At 38.7% G+C, this 17,446-nt stretch overlaps 1 protein-coding gene across 2 annotated transcripts; it reads right to left on the reverse strand.

Moving 5' to 3' along the window:
* Positions 1-1,275: 1,275 nt before the first annotated feature.
* Positions 1,276-16,387, reverse strand: LOC124868645 (suppressor of cytokine signaling 1-like). Of its 2 annotated transcripts, XM_047366116.1 has the most exons (5): positions 16,062-16,387; positions 15,383-15,475; positions 12,654-13,080; positions 5,032-5,219; positions 1,276-3,841 (listed from the first exon to the last, which is right to left on the reverse strand). In XM_047366116.1, exons 3-5 carry the CDS (start codon positions 12,870-12,872, stop codon positions 3,517-3,519), a joined length of 732 nt encoding a protein of 243 aa, XP_047222072.1. In that variant the 5' UTR covers positions 12,873-13,080; positions 15,383-15,475; positions 16,062-16,387; the 3' UTR covers positions 1,276-3,516. The 2 variants fall into 2 exon arrangements, with proteins under 2 accessions (XP_047222072.1, XP_047222073.1); XM_047366117.1 differs by lacking the exon at positions 15,383-15,475.
* Between the last annotated feature and the right edge of the window lie 1,059 nt (positions 16,388-17,446).

The following is a 17,446-nucleotide window of genomic DNA, read 5'->3' on the forward strand; positions in this document are numbered from 1 at the left end:
GTGTATATTGACCTTCTGGAGCTCCCGATGGACAGTTCTGGTGGAAACAGGAGAGTTGAGGTGCACATTTAATTCTGCCGTGATTTGGGCAGCCGTGGTTTTATGTTTTTTGGATACAATCCAGGTTATCACCCGAACATCCCTTTCAGACAGCTTCCTCTTGCGTCCACAGTTAATCCTGTTGGATGTGGTTCGTCCTTCTTGGTGGTATGCTGACATTACCCTGGATACCGTGGCTCTTGATACATCACAAAGACTTGCTGACTTGGTCACAGATGCGCCAGCAAGACGTGCACCAAGAATTTGTCCTCTTTTGAGCTCTGGTATGTCACCCATAATATTGTGTGCATTTCAATATTTTGAGCAAAACTGTGCTCTTACCCTGCTAATTGAACCTTCACACTCTGCTCTTACTGGTGCAATGTGCAATCAATGAAGACTGGCTACCAGGCTGGTCCAATTTAGCCATGAAACCTCCCACAATAAAATGACAGGTGTTTCAGTTTCATTGTCCAACCCATGTATGTTATCTGAATTTATGTGACAAAGCAACACAAAATGGAGAATAATATAAAAGTGCAAATGTTGCATTGTATTCAAATGCTTTTACAGAAAAATCTTAAAAGTGTGCTGTGCATTTCTATTCAGCTCCCTTTACTCTGACACCCTTTAAATAAAATTCAGCTCAACTAATTGCCTTTAGAAGTTACCTAATTAGTAAATGGATTGTGTGTAATGTAGTCTGTGAAGCATGGTGTGGGCAGCATTATGGTGTGGGGATGATCAAACAGCAGGGACTGGGAAACTGGTCAGAGTTGATTGGAAGACAGATGGAGCAATATCCAGGTCAGTACTGTTAGATATTGGAAAATACTTGAGACCGCGGCAAAGAATACTTTACAGATTGACAGCCCTAAAAATGCAGCCAGCGCTACAATTAAACTGTATAAATCGAAGCATATTCATGTGTTAGAATTGTCTAGTCAAAGTCCACACCTAAATTCAATTGAGAATTGAGCAATACTTAAAAATCACTGTTCACAGGCGCTTTGCATCAAACATGAGTGAGCTTCAGCTACTGTTTTTTTTCAAAGAAACACCAATCAAAGATCAACAGTGCTACACAAAAAACCCTGTCCACCTTGCATGCATATTTTCATACCACAAGTATATTGCGGTATGTGGTGGGTTCGTATATTTCCATTTCTTTCCCAGTCAGATCCATCATTCCTGAAAGTGTCACACAAAAAGCAACTCAAGGCAAAAAAACAGCTGAACTTTTCTCAGCTATGTCAATCTGTTTTATTTATCCAGCTGTATGAGTGGTTGAATGAGAAATTAACAAAGAATTAAAAAGAGCATGACCTAAAATAAATATTGATGCAATCATATTATAAGAAATTTTCCAGAAAAATATTCATCAACACAATTCAAAAACTTTTAGAAAAAGGATCATGCTCTTGAATAGCTGCATTTTGTACCAAAATATGCATTTATACAGATACAGGCACACAATTATTTCAAGTGTTAGGAGTCTAATTTTCAAATTGCACACATCAGTTAAATCAAATGACTCCAAGTTGTGATGTTCAGACTCAGTGCACAATAACAGTTTGATTTGTACTTAAGATCTCATGTCCAATGAATAGTAAATAAGTAGACACACAGGATAGAACAAAATTTAACACTGGGTGCTAAACAGCCTTAAAAAGGAAAAAAAAAAAGCCAAAAAAATAAACAAAGCTTCTTGCGAATCTTAATTTAACTGAAGTGTTCCCATCTTCAAATGTGTAGAGGAGCATATTTCAGGGGCAGCAATAATGAAAACGCTGCATGAGAAATACGATGAAATGTAAGATTTGCATTTCTTATTTTGTAACATTAGTTGCACAGTAACTTATCATGTAATTATCCGTGTGATGCCTTGGAAATTCATTTTTCGTCTTTCTGAAATAAAATGATAAACACACCCCTGATCAAAGATGTATTAACCTAAAAGACACTTGCATCGGCTTCTCCACATAACCGTATTTAGATGAGGTACAATGATGCAACATTTGGCCTGAAAACATCTTAAATTAGAAGTTTACTTGTTTGCATCAGGATTTTTAATATAGTTGATCTAAAACATTTGCACACTGTTGTTAAAATGTCTTTTTTGTGTTGTAGAAAAGAGGAGACCATGACAAATTATTTAGCTGTAAGAAATAAACAAAAACCTTGTAGGGGCAAAAGTAAAAATTAAAAAAGTGAAATCATTTTGTTGCATTAATGGGCAGGCCCTGTGATGGACTGGTGACTTGTCCAGGGTATACCCCGCTTGGATATAGGCACCAGGCACCCCGTGACCCTGCAAGGATAAGCAGGTATAGACGATGGATGGATGGATGAATTGGCATACCCTTAATCTGAAACTTTACACTCTGTCTTTTTGGGTTTGAGTCCATCAGCATGGCCATCATGTCGCTCCACTTCGCAAAATGTTTTTTGGAATGTGAGGGCAGGTTGTAACCACGGCGACAGATCAACCCGTACATTTTAAATCCAATTCACATCTGGACTCTAGCTGGGCATATTCAAATATTTAATCTTCCTCTGGTGAAGCTATACTGATATGGATGCATGCTTTGCATTGCTGTTGTGTTGAAAGATCAAGTATCAAGTTCCTCTTCATCTTTAGCTTTCTAGCAGAAGCTTGAAGGATTTTTGTGCAAACACTGACTCCTATTTGGAACTGCTGCCTCCACCTTCACAAAAGATTTGGCTGGAGAAAAAAAGGCCCCAAATAATGATGCTGCCACCACCATGGTTCCCAGAAGCTTTGTGGAGACATTAAATGTGTTTTTTCAAGATTCTGCAGGATTTAGATCTTTTTCTTTTCACACTGCCAGTACTTGCCAAAGATTCTCCCGTAATGTTGCTGTAAACCTGTTTGAAGTCTTGTCTAATTAGTTCAAATCAGTTTTGAAATGAGGTTCAATACCTTGCGCTATTTTTTTTGTACTTGATAATAACCGTCCTCACTATAATCCAGGGTGTTTTTCTAATGACTTGGAACTTCTTATGCCCCTTTCTCCTACATTTTGACATTGAGATCCCTCTGATGCTCCAGAAACTCTCAGCAGACCAGGAAAAGCCTACTAAAACAACTGAACTTTTTTGGGGGGTTAATCAGAAGCCGTTTGAATGACGGCAGGTGTGCACACTTATGCAGTCTCATAATATCATTTTATTTAACCCTGAAAGGGTATATGTCACATTAAAGGTGCAAAATGGTCAGAAATGATTTATCTTTGTCTTGTCAATGCAGCATCACTTTGCTTCTTACTATAAAAAATAATGTGATTAAGTGGAGTGTGTACTGTGTAAAACATACAATGATGTTGTGGATGAAATACTTTATATGGTCACTACATGTGGTACCAAATTGTCTGCAGCATTATAAAAAAATGCATCACCTTTAACTTAATAAAGGTTATCTAAAAACAGCAAAAGGCACTATGTCCACAGGGTTGTTTATGTACAGTACGGGTACGCACAGACATATGCTTTAACATCAGGGCTGAGTCCATGTAAGGTGCGTATACTTTCAACGCCATGCGTTTGTACAAGAGCTCTCCTGCACATCTGCTTTAGGCGCTCGGGCCGCTGCCGGCGATAGGGCTCAGTCAACTTGCAGGGCGAGCTGGTGTAAAAGGCGAGCAGAGCGAAGAGTGAAGTGAAAGTCTTTTGGCTGCCGTGTAGACTGAAGAGCAGGTTGTTCAGCTGGACACGGACGCTGGTGGGGCCGTCCTCGCTTTGGTAGCTCAGAGTGAAGAAAACGTCCGGCTGGCCACTGTCCCTGTGAAAACACGGCAACAAGGACTGTCCCATAAGTCTGCACCTTAGTGTGGAAACAAGTAACATGTTCACCAATTCTGAAAACTACTATTAATTGTCTCCCAAATATATCATTGTAAATCTGTATGGATATTTGCTCCAGGATGTAAAGGCACAAATACAAAGCATCTAATGCGCTTCAGCTGAAACACCTCCTTAGCACAGAAGACGTCCAGGAAGGAAACCCAAACCTTTGTCTTTCCAGGGACATTTTCCAGTTCATTTTGAGGGATTCTGAGGTGTTTTCAACCCACAAGTGATTTACACTCAGCAACCACTTTATTAGATACACCACTTTTAAGCGAGCAGCAGATTGAGGAAGAAGGGGATTTAAGTGACATTGAACATGGCATGGTTGGTGCTATATGGTCTGGTTTGAATATTCCAGAAATTACTAATCTACTGGAATTTGCACCCAGAACCATCTTTCATGTTCACAGAGAGTGGTCTATAAAATAGAAAATATTCAGTGAGCTCCAGTTGTGTGGAAGAAAATGCCTTGTTGATATCAGAAGAGAATGGTAACACTGGTTTGAGATGACAGAAAGGCAACAGTAGGTCAAATACCCACTTGTTACAACCAAGGTCTGTGAAATACCATCTGTAAATAGACAACGGAAACAACATGAAAGCATGCAGCCATCCTGCCTTGTATCAACAGTTCAGGCTGGTGGCATCATGGATGAGCTGCAACCACAGCTGTAGCAATTGTGTGATCATATCATGTCTATCTGGATGAAAATCTCTGGGGAATGTTGTTGAATCCATGCCATGAAAAATTGATGCAGTTCTGAAGACAAAAGGAGGTGGTATACTAATGACGTGTACCTAATAAAGTGACCAGTGAGTGTAGACTCGTTTCAGAGGTTTGTGAAAAGATCTGAATCTCAATATTTCAAAACAATTTGGAATATCTCATCTAATAGGGCTTTACGTGTGTCTGAGCGTGTTTTCAACTATATGCTAACTGGATAATGATTTTTTTAAAATAAATTTTAAACTAAATTCTAAGAAAAAGGTTAAATTTCTGTCTTTTGGGATTTCTGCTCCTGGTATTCCTCCAACTGATCCGACTAAAAACCAGCAGACAAACACAACAGAAAAACTGCAGTAAAACCAGGATAACGAAGTGAAAGTAAGGTGTGATGGTACCTGAGGAGGAACGTTCCCAGGGGTGCGTGAGTGAGTCTTTTGTGTGCTTCCTCCATGGTCATCGGCCCCCAGTAGTAACCACTTTGCTGCAGCTGCAGGTAGGTGAGTTTTACCAGCTGATACTCTGCAGAGCTGGTAAATGGACGGAGGTGTGTAGGCAAGCTGTCAGCGTCAGCACTTGTCTCTGGCTGCAGCAGAACAAAATGAATAATAAATCAAACATGTCCTTACAGCCATTAACAAAAGGCTTTCCTCACAGCTGGCCCTGCAACAGCACAGGTCACATCCCTGAACGGAAGAATCCAGGGACTCATTTTAGTCTGAATAAACAGGGTGAATTCCTGACTTCCTTCAACCAGCTACTTCCCTCTCAGATAACAGAGGGACAGGTATTAGGTTGCATTAGAAGAATGCAGTAATTTAGTTTCTCTGAAAATTTTGATCGTAAAATGCAGGGACCAACAGACAGTAGAGTTGAAGGTGATTAAATATTTTCTGAAAATCACATTTATCTCAGATAAGCCAACATAATTTCATAACATAATTTCACCTAAAGTATTTTTATGTCCTTTATTGTCCAAAGGACCCAGTCTTTGCCACTTTGATGTACGAAAGTTCCTTCTAAATCAGAATTATGAGATTTTTAGAGTACATCTAGTGGCTAGTTTAGTGATGGATGGATGGATGGATGGATGGATGGATGGATGGATGGAAGGAATAAACTTGTTCTCTGGACTCCAGGATCTGAATCTGATTGGTGATTCTCTCAGAATCAGACCTGCTAGCTGCTAAATCTTGACTTACATCCAGCTGCATGTTTGAGTCACTCTCAGCAACTAGAAAACTGTGACTTGCTCCAGTGTTTCATGGCCTCTATGCAGTGACTTGAGGCATTATTGCTCTGAAACTGTAATGTGTATTTTAGCAGAGATCCACAATCGGGAGTGAAAAATAACAACAGATATCTGGTGAAAAATCTGGTTTTCTGCACCTATCAGAAAGCAACATTATGCAAAGTCGAGCATGTCAGAAGGAACTACTTTAATTCATTTTCCATCCAAACCCAAGATCTGCAGAGCTGATGATAAAGCGAGCCTGAAAATCCCCACATTATTGCCAACCACATATGGCTTTGTCCAAACATTGAATCACTGCTGCAGAGGAACTTCCAGCCACACATTACAATGAAAAAAAAGTACTCAGAGCTCAACATAGTTTGTAGTTTACAGTAAGTATGAGTTTTCTAGCTTAGATAATCAAACTGTTTTCCTGGATGCTTGGCTTGTTTTTGTCTTTATTTCATGTTTTTTTGTACAACTCTATTCATAACCTGACAAGACCCTCCAGGTCAGCTGAATGGGGACAAAATCACACTGTTCGATATTTCTCCAACATTAAGTAACTATATTAAGTAAAACATCTCTCACAGTGGTGTGAAAAAGTATTTATTTAATGGCTCCCACAATGATTCACTGGAGTACCAACGCATTAGCAAGTGAGTAAATTAATTGTTAAAAAAATGCATTTTGTATTTACTGAAGCTGTCCTTTATGATCTGCGGCAGAAAAATGAAAACTCTCAGAGGCAAATACCTTTTCACAGCACAGTATTTATAAGTATGTTAAGAATTATTTCCATTTATTTTTAAGAGATGTCTCTGTCAGGGCGCCTTGTATGGAGGTAAATTTGTCTCAATATTATTCAATCAAACAAAAAACTAATCTCAATAAAAAAAAAACTAATCTCAATCAAAAAATATTAAGTTGTGATCAAAACTTTCAGAGTTGTAACAATTATTTTTTTTTTATGGAATATTTTATTTTGGGGAGAAAAAAAAATAGTTTGAAAAAACTTTTTTTGATCTCACGAAGAGAAAAAAGTTATTTGCAAAACATAAACTTTTATTTGCGCAGGTCAAAAATCTTTGGTTACGAGTCTCGCTCTTTTGGTTTTGACGCTCTCTGTTTTTGGTTGAACTCAACGAATTTTGAGTTCTGGAAACATGAACATCCTGGGCGGGGCCTAAAGACGAACGCTGTAAGACGTTTCCCTATTGGTTAGCGCTGACTAAAGCGGCCGCTCGAACTGCAGGGCTTGCAGCGTCGCTTCAGTGAGGAGACATTAACTGTACAGAAGAAAACTGCGGTCAAGTGAGCTGACAGTCAGAAATATGCGGTCATGCCAGCCGACACTAGTTCTCTTTTAAAGATTAGCGTCGCGCATACAAGGCGCAGGGTCATCTATATTATAACCAGAATTAATATTTCATCATTTTACTGTAAAGGTTTGGAGAAATACACAACTACCCCAAGTGTAGTATAAAACAGAATCCATGTCGGGCAGACGCCATCCCATAATCCTGTGTGCTGTCCTCACAACCTGTGATACTTCCTTCCTCTCCTGTGCAGTTCCCTCACCACACTGTCCTGCTGAGACACAGAGTGCTTTCCACCGTGGCCCTGTAGACATCTGTAAGCAGCTGAGGAGATGAAGAAGAGCTGTTGTTGTACCTTCTTCAACAGGCGAGGGGCGTTTCCGGTCCAGGAGAAGTCAGAGGAGATCTGGATGCTCTTGCACTTTAAGTTGTCCAGACCACTTCTCACAGGACCTCATCGAACGCACCAAAAAGAAGCGTTTGTGGTACTTTGTTGGGGTAGTTGTGTATTTCTCCAGAAATCTACAGTGAAATTATGAAATACTAATTCTGGTTATAATATAGATAACCCTCTAATATAATCTGAAGAGATTGTGTTGTCACCTCTCTTGGTTTTGGAGAAATAAATTCCTGAAAGTGGGACAAATGCATATAATGGTTGAGCATTTTGAGGTACATTGAGTTGTGTATTTCTCCAAAACTGTACAGTAAAATATTAAATATTTATTCTTTTACATAAAACATGAATGTGAAAGTTGTAAAAAATGTAATTAATATAAATGTTCTGTAGGTTACTTTTCTGTTTTCCTCTTATTTTCTCAACCGTTGCCAGGATCGGCGTCCTTTCTGCTCCATTACTGTAATGAACCTTGTATGCGCGACGCTAATCTTTAAAAGAGAACTGGTGTCGGCTGGCATGACCGCGTATTTCTGACTGTCGGCTCACTTGACCGCAGTTTTCTTCTGTACAGTTAATGTCTCCTCAGTGAAGCGACGCTGCAAGCTCTGCAGTTCGAGCGGCCGCTTTAGTCAGCGCTAACCAATAGGGAAACGTCTTACATCGTTCGTCTTTAGGCCCCGCCCAGGAAGTTCATGTTTCCAGAACTCAAAATTCGATGAGTTAAACCAAAAACAGAGAGCGTCAAAACCAAAAGAGCGAGACTCGTAACCAAAGATTTTTGACCTGCGCAAATAAAAGTTTATGTTTTGCAAATAACTTTTTTCTCTTTGTGAGAAAAAACGAGTAATTTTAATCAAAAAACGTTTTTTCAAACTATTTTTTTTCTCCCCAAAATAAAATATTCCATTTAAAAAAAATAAATTGTTACAACTCTGAAAGTTTTGATCACAACTTAATATTTTTTGATTGAGATTAGTTTTTTGTTTGATTGAATAATATTGAGACAAATTTACCTCCATAGCCTCGAGGGGTTTGTTTATTGACGTTAATAATTTGCAGAATGATCTGAGTAATAAAAATCATTTTGTGAAAGCTCCAGCAAGAACTTCTAATGTTTTTTACAAAGTATTTAAACTCGTTGCTGTGACTCCTTAAAGCTGCTCTTCAAGTCCTTGTTCGTAAATTTGATATGAAATAGTCTTTCAATCCATCATCGTTCCATTTAGCTTCTTCAGACCTTTACATGTTACTTTCCTTTTGTTAGAACAACAAAAGCAGCCTCCTGGAATGTTGGAATGACCTTCTGGAGTCTATCAAACTGTGAAATCTTAAATACTCTCTTTTAAACCTTAACAGAAACTCACAGCAGAAAGACAGGCTTTGATTTCTACTTTCACTTTTCACCTATCCCTTAAGCAATGAATCAAGTTTAAGTTTTTATTTTTATAGTTCGTTTTGAGATCACATTTATTGCTGACGGCAATAAAACAATATAATACTAACACTATTTTCTGCACAGGTCTAAAAGGTTTGCCGACGAAAGCCTCTACGATATGGTTCAAAATCCACTCCGATAAAGGCTTCAAACATTCAAACAAAAAAATAAAAACAACAGTTTAATTATTCTTGTTGCATTGCTGTAAGAATAATGTAAGAAAAATCTATTACAGATTTCCTATTTTAGGATTCCAGACTAAAAATTAAAACATTTTCCTAAATATTTAATGCAATGCAGGGAGGCAACAACATTTATATCCATTTCAATCCATTTTCTATACTGGAGGAGGGGCTAGTGCCCATTTCCAGAGGTCTACGGTTGAGAGGCGGGGTGAACCCAGGAAAGGTCACCAGTCCATCGCAGGGCAACACAGAGACACACAATCAAGCACACACCCATTTATACCTAAGAGCAATTTAGAGAGACCAAGTGACCTAACAGTCATGTTTATGGACTGTGGGAGGAAGGCAGAGTACCTGGAGAGAGCCCACGAATGCACAGGGAGAACATGCAAACTCCATGCATTCCGGGAGATGAACCGAGGACCTTCTCACTGCTAGCCAACAGCGCTACCAACTGTGCCACTGTGCAGCCCACAACTCTTTTCTGGTCTTAATCCTCAGTTTAAAGTCAGATTAGATTATTAGAGTAAAACTATGAAGTGCTACTTAAACATTAGAGATTTACTGAGCAGTAAATGACAAGCTTGTTATGAAAATAGCAATTAGTTTTTTTTCCAGCAGACAGTCACTGACACCATCATTAATGGAAAGCTTAATGGGAGGAAAAAGTGAAGTAGCAGCAGCAGGAACAACAGCAGCCTCAAGAGGAGGTTTTTCTGGGGGGAGATATACAAGATGGCAACTGCAGCAGGAGTCAGTGCTTTAAGAGCCACCACACACAGACGCATCCATGCTGGACTCGCTGGCAAACTCCATGTAGGGCAATATGGGCTATTGCCAAGAGGAAGAGAAGAAACATCAGACCCAACAATGTGGAAAAGAATGAGCCAGTATTATAACTTCTCTTGTTTCTACAACACTTTTGCCTTCCATTCAATTTTCCATTAATATGCACTCTGTAAACAATCGGATGTTTTAGCAATGGCTCATTCTCCTTGTGGAGCTTGTCAATAGCTGTCTTTTGTACAGCTGTCAAGTCAGTACCCATGATTGTGAAGTTCATAACATTTATGTATCAAATATCATTTTTCATTGGTCTGATGTAATAATCAAATTTTTCTGAGAAACAGAATTATTATTTTTTATTAGCTGTAGGATATAATCATCAACACTACAAAAAAAAGGCTTTTGAAATATATTACTCTGTGCGTGCTGAAATATTTATGAGTTTCATGTTTTGAACTGATGGGATGAAATACATTTATATTTAAATATTTCGAGAAATACCTGGGGAGGAAATCTAAAAAGCCGTTTTTTAAGCAATCTCTTCAAAAAAATGTTGTCTTTTGAAAAAGGTAATAAGAAATATGGGTTGAAGATGTGAGGAATTTTCCAAACTCAGTTTTTATGTTTTTATATTATCAGCCAGATCTGGAAGAACCAAATTTCATACTTCTCCATAGTTCTGGAGATAATGTAGGAACTGAGACACTAAATAAAGTACGCACAGTCTCAGCTCCACTTCAACTCGGGAGTATCAAAGTTTTGGGTATAAATATCTCCACTAAGTGGTCAGAATTAATAAATCAGAACCATATTCCCCTTTTCAAGACAATAGATCTCACTTGATGGAAGTCACTACCCATATCACTTATAAGGACAATTAAAGTGGTGGTCCTTTCAAATATTTTCAGTGGTTCCAAATAAAACCCCCAAACCTAGTTTAAAAAACTGTGTATTTTACCATTTTTATTGGAAGATAAATCACCCCGGATAAGCCAAAAAACTTACAAAATGCTTGGAGTTATCTAATTTTCATAACTGCTATCTGGCCAGCAGATTGCAATATTTCTTGAAATTTATAAGGTCAAAACAGTCAAGATGAAGGCTGGTTAGACATTGAAAGACATTTCTGTAAAGAAATCCAAATTTTACAATTTTCCGTTTATCAGACCTTCCATTAAACATCCAAAGTTTTAAAAAAAATATAAATATTAGTACTTCTGTGACAGCCTGGTGGGAATTTTGGAAATGCAACAATATTCTACCACTCCATGCAAATTCACACCTCTCTGGGACAACCCTCACATCACCTCCAGCTAAAAAAAACAATAAACCTTTTAGGAATTCAAGAATTAAAAAAGGACATAACTTGACAGACTGCAACCTTCTGGAATATCTTCTATTTAATTAAGACTAGATTAAACCTAAATATGTCTACGCTGTCATTCCACCACGCCCCAACTTTTATTGCATCCCAGACACTTAGGGCATTTGGGGCTGATATGGCTCCCTGGGGTGCTGACGTCTGGGCAGTCCAGCTAGACTCCCATTTTAGACACTACACTGCATATAATAACATTCACATAAGCAGAAGCCTGTGCGGTGGTTCCCTGCTATCTCTGATTCTGTCCTGGGGTAGCTGGTGGGCTATTTCAAGGGACTCCTCCCGGCCTCCCTGGTGTCCTGATCTCCTCCTGGTACGCTGTGGGCTCCCAGGGCTACGCGGGCATCCGATGGCATTGAATCAGAGATCTCCTTGCTCTCGTCAGGTGGACCCTGATGCGACTAAATCTTCATGTGCGCTATCCATCCCTCCGTCCCCTGGGATCCTCATTGCGGTCTCTCTGGGGTGAAGGCTTCTTTGGCTTATCCCGGTTCCAGGAAGCGTTTTGGCCTTTGCGGGGCGGGTCTGGCTCTGCTCACTTGATGTAGCTTGGGTGCTGTTAGGGCCGCTCAAAGTACTACTCTTGGCAACTAAAAGTTAAATTTTTTCCCTTCTCTGCACATATGGACTCATGGTCACATATGTTCAAACATGGATGACAATACATATGTATGCATGAACCACCTGTTTATTCCTATGTACAAGTCATGTGCCTGTGCTCAGGCCTTGTCTGTTAATAGCTAATTTCCAAGTTAGTTTTAAACTCCTGTGGCTTTAGTTGCCTGATTATTGTTGCTATTGTTGTCAGTTATTCTGTCTGTATAAATAAAGGTTGCAACAGGGGAATTATTTAAGACTCCTTCTTTGCAGAGCAAAACAGTCAAGGAACTAGGAACTCTATCAATCACATGTTATTGAATGCCTGAATGCTGGACAAATCAGCTAGAATTAAAAAAAAAAAAATTACCACATCTTCACCAGCGGCAGCACTGAGATAAATATTTAATATTAATGCATTATGGATCATTACATATATAAAATTATATTTTTTGTCAAAACAAAATTGGTAACCCTGCTATATTACCTGTTGCTTTCTTTTGTTTATACTTTTTATCTGTTTTGTTGTTGTTCTTACTGCTTGTTACAGTCAAGAAACACATTTTTGTGTTTACTTTCTTTATCTGACCTTCACCATCTGTCAAAATTTATAAAATAAGCAGCCAGCAGTAATAAAAGCCAATAAACGATTTACAGAAAGCGAACCCAGAGTGCATACTTACCAGGCTCCAGGATTCAGGCTCCTCCTCAAATCTGAGCTTGCACCAGAGCAGAAAATCTAGCTTTGCTCCTGCAGGGTCCTCGCTTTCTGCATTAACTCTTCCTGGTGTTTGTTCAGGCCAACGGGACTCCTCTGGGTTGTGACTCTGGCTCTGCGTCTCAGCTGCTGGCTCCCGTTTATGGTTCTGATCAGATGTTCTGTCCAGACTGTCTCTGACCATCCTAGAATGGAGAATCCTCTTCCAGACCTCCCGCTGCACCGGTTCCTTCTCTTTTCATAGGCAGGGTCTCCATCATCGGCTCTTCTCTGTTTGGTCATCGGCAACCAGGTTTCCTCTGAGGCTCCATGAAGCTTTAATTTGAATTGGGATGAATTATGAGGACCACAAAGTTCTGAAAGGAGGGTAGAGCGTGGATGTCTTCTGTCATCTGTCACAGAAGCATAAACAAAGATAATCTCTAATTCTGCAGCCTGATCCTATTACAAAAACAACTTCAACAGTTGAAAACTGGCAGCAACAAGATGTGACCACAAATCACTGCTTATTTAAACACAAGTCATTCCTTTTTTTGTGTCACCTGGTGCTTATTCTATTTCAGTTTTGGTTTTTCAACAATCAAAAACCTTTAGCTGCTGATTTCTTCACTCCGTTCAGCAGAATGAATGTGCAGGAAATCTGCGATGTCCGACATTATTCACATAGTTGGAGAGGTTATGAGTTGCAATAAATAACAATGTTGTTCTACTGTTTAAATAAATTTCCCAGACCTTGAACACTGAAAAACAGTAAATAAATTGTTTCAAACATTGCGATTTAGATAAACTTTGGCTCTGTACTGATTGTGAATGTTCAAATTATGATAAAAACTTAAATACCAATAACTTTGACCTTTTAACATCATTATGCTGCAGCCAAAATAAGTAGAGACAACTGTAGCACCGATCAATTGGGCAAAGATCAGAACTGGCCCAATATTCCTTCATTGGTTTAAACACTGAAAATTTAAATTTCTTTCCCACCCCCTTTCAAGTGGCATAAATATGAAAACTAAAACCTCCGACGATTTCTTGCACAACAAAGGCAACAACCAACAGCATGAGTTTAACAAGGATCAGATAAAGCTTATAGACATATGCTGCTAATCTGGTAATTTCTTATTTTTCTATTGGAGCCAAAACTATCATAAAAACACCCATCAAACAAACTTACAGCCCATTTTTTCTCTTTTTTATATGTGTTATAACTCATAAAATAGAACAGACATTAAAAAAGAGGATGTCAACTCACACTGGGACAAACACCCACATTTTTTTTTTTTTTTTTTGAAAAGACTTAAAAACAGGAAGCGAAGAAGCCTGCATTACATGGGCAATGTATTCAAAAATTTGGGAGCCACAACAGAAAAAGCCCGATCTCATCTCAGTTTCCGCCTAATTTTTGGGACAATTAAAATCAGCTGTTTGACTGTTTTAAGGGAAGGAAGATGAGGCCAGAGTAAATCAGAAAGGTATGTCAGCATATAACTAGCTGAACACTTGAAAGGGACGCCTAACTGACACCAGTATAAACTGCATTGCAATGGTTAAGAAGAGTTGAGATAAAGCCATGTATTATTCTCCACAAGTCATGCCTCCACAAAACTGGCTTACGTTTTTCTATTTGCCTTAACTAAGTAAAAAAGAGCTGATCTGTTTATTCAATTAGAATCGGACTCCATAATTACACCCGGATTTGTTACACCCTGCTGAATGTATGACTCGAGGCAACAAAAATTAATAAGCAGAATATGTGAGGTGATATTAGACCTAAATAAAATAAACTGCTTTCATTGAAGCTAAAAAAAATGTAGAGCCATCCAAAGTATTCACATCTTGAAGGAAATCGAATGGGGGTAGTATTTAACATGGATTATTAAGTGATAGAGGCAGGAAGGAGGAACCCCCCCCCCACCCCCCAGTTATTAATGCATAATAACAGTCAATGGCCACACAAGCATTTTTTTTTTTTTTTTTTACCAAATCAACTAAACAAGAAAACAGTAACAACACAAACAGTATCAGCCTTAACCTTTTCACAAGTACTGATTTTATCTTGAAGTGTGCATGTCTAACAGTAAGTTTAATGTGGTGACAGGAGCGTTAAACCATAAAGTTTTGATTTTATGACTTCTACTTTGGTTTCACTTTTATTTGCACACAGTCAAACTAAACAGCTGCATATTTTTATCAGCGTTTCATCGCTTTTACAGTAACCTTGCCACATCCAGAGATCCCCCATTTGTGTAACGACTTTTGTTCAGAAAGCTTTTAGCTTTGAATAAGACTGTGAGGTTTCTGTCAGTCTGAATGGTTCCGTCCTTCTTTCAAAAAGAAAAGAAAATTTTTCTGCTAAATAAATGGGATTAAACGTGGAAACAATGTTTCTCCCCATCGCCTTGCTGGAACTGATGCGTATTTTTGTGTTGTCTTACAAATTGTCGAGGCGTTCAAATGCTGTAGGAGAACGGAATTACACGGAGTTGGTAACTTCAGTCAGAAATTAGTAAATAATTACAGTAACTTTCCAATTAAATGTGAAACATAATGAATCTATGAGCGCTGCTATAACCTCAATTTAACAAACTGTCAAGGCTCCACGCGTCACTACTCACACGTTTGACGCAAATAAAACACCTTTTTTACAGAATGTTGATTAAAAATGGGAACAACTAAAGTTTCGGAGCTACTTACCGACAGCAGGAGTCTGAAACAGCAGCTTCTCTCTTGCAAGCAAAAGGTGGAATGACTTTTCACAGAAACGCCGTGGACTCGGTTACGATATTTCTAAAGGCGGAGTCAAACGGAAGAAATGAACGCAGATCAGGTGTTACTGCTTTCACTTTCTCTATCGGCAGGCCTGATTCCTATAAATCACGTGATCTGCCAGCAGCCCTAAGCGTATATGTGTGTGTGGTAAAAAATAAACTTCTCCATCAGTTAAAAATGTCACGCTGCTACACAAACTAGACATTTATGGCACAGAGAAAAATAAAAAAATACAATAAATAAATATATAATACATTTTTACTTTGTGTTTTGTGACCATAACTGACAAAGCAAGGGTTCTTGAGGAAAGGGAGAAAACAGGTTTTAAAAAGCGTTTTTTTTTAAATGCAGACTAAGTTTGTTGGACTTGTATATGTCTAATAGTTTGGAAATTAACCCTTTTCAGCTTAAGACGTAGCAACAAGTGGTCTTCAAGATGCACACCTTTTCTATTTTGGCTCCATTATTGTTGAATAAATATTGAGTGTGGAATCTGTTATTTTCTTCCACACTTGAGGTTAGATTTAGATCAGTTTGAAACTGATAAAGCCCATACATTTTTTAAATGCCCCGATATGCGAAAACATCCTTCCATTGTTTGTACCCTATTGTCCTTGCAGGGTCACGGGGGACTGGCGCCTATTCCCAGCCGTCATTGAGCAGATGGCCGAGTACACCCTGGACAGGTCGCCAGTCCATCACATGCCAACAAACAGACACAGAAGACAATGAATGTGCATACTCATACCTACGGACAATTTAGACTCAGGCATGAGAACATGCAAACTCCATGCAGAGGCCAGAATTCAACCCAGCACCTTTTGGTGCAAGGCAACATTGCTAGCAACTGCTCCAACATGCAGCTCTGATATGAGAAACCCAGGAATTAATTAAAAATGGGTCCATTTTTTTCAAAACCAAGACTGTCTGCAACAGACTGAAACTGGCCACTAAATGTGAGATAAGGCAGTGGAACAAAAAGTGTGCAAATGTCTATGCCACTCTAAGACTTAGAAATAATTTTATATAATGCATGTATATCAAATACAAATCAGTGAATTAAAACGAACCAAGCTGTGATTTTTTTTATGGTCAGCTATGTCTGTTATGTCTCAGTGAGTCAAACTCAGAACTTGACTTCAGAAAATCCTCTTAAAATTCATTGAGGTTCTAATGATCCCTTTCAGTTCCAGTTTTCTACAGTTATGTAGTTTACGCTTTTGGCCCAAAGAAATATAACCACAAGGCCACAAATATGCATGAAAAGTGAAATAAACACTCAACGCTGTGGTTTGAGATATCAAGTGCTGGCATTAAGGTGACTTCTTTGTTTTAATTACTATTTTAAGCTGGTTCCCTTTCAAAATTGCCGAGAAGTACACTCTGAGAACAGTGATTGTTCTCAGTTTTTCCAGATCACGTCAGAGGTTCCTCATGACCAATGTGCTGCACATGGTTTATAATAGAAAAATCACACAAGACAATTAACATTGACTTTTCACTTGGTACTTTCTTGAAAGTCTGCAAACCATGTATAGACTGATCTTTAACAAAGAGTGTTCTTACTATCAGTTTCATTTTTGCTCAACAAGTCCTTCTCATGCAATATTGCTCCATTCCCATTTCAGTTTGAAGGTCACTGATTGGCATGAGAAAATACAATCATGCGCTGCAGACTCATTCCAGAGGATGATCATCTTGTGAGAAAAATGCTAAATACACTTAAATGTCGCTCTGCTCAGCCTGAATTAAATAACACAATGACCAGGGAGGTATTAGTGTAGCTTATATTGACATGATACAATATTCAGTTAATGGCTTCAGTGCGTGGAAGCAGACGTCTGTTTTCCATCTTTGTTTCGTTTGTGCATCAGGTAAACAGCAGCCGTGATCACCAAGATCCCATAAGTAGCCAAGACACACTGCAAGAAAGAGGAGAAGTTATTTTTTACACAGTAACATGCAAAAGTATTAGGACCCCTCAAACTT

This window comes from Girardinichthys multiradiatus, chromosome 5 (assembly GCF_021462225.1).
Source record: "Girardinichthys multiradiatus isolate DD_20200921_A chromosome 5, DD_fGirMul_XY1, whole genome shotgun sequence".
Lineage (NCBI taxonomy): Eukaryota > Metazoa > Chordata > Actinopteri > Cyprinodontiformes > Goodeidae > Girardinichthys > Girardinichthys multiradiatus.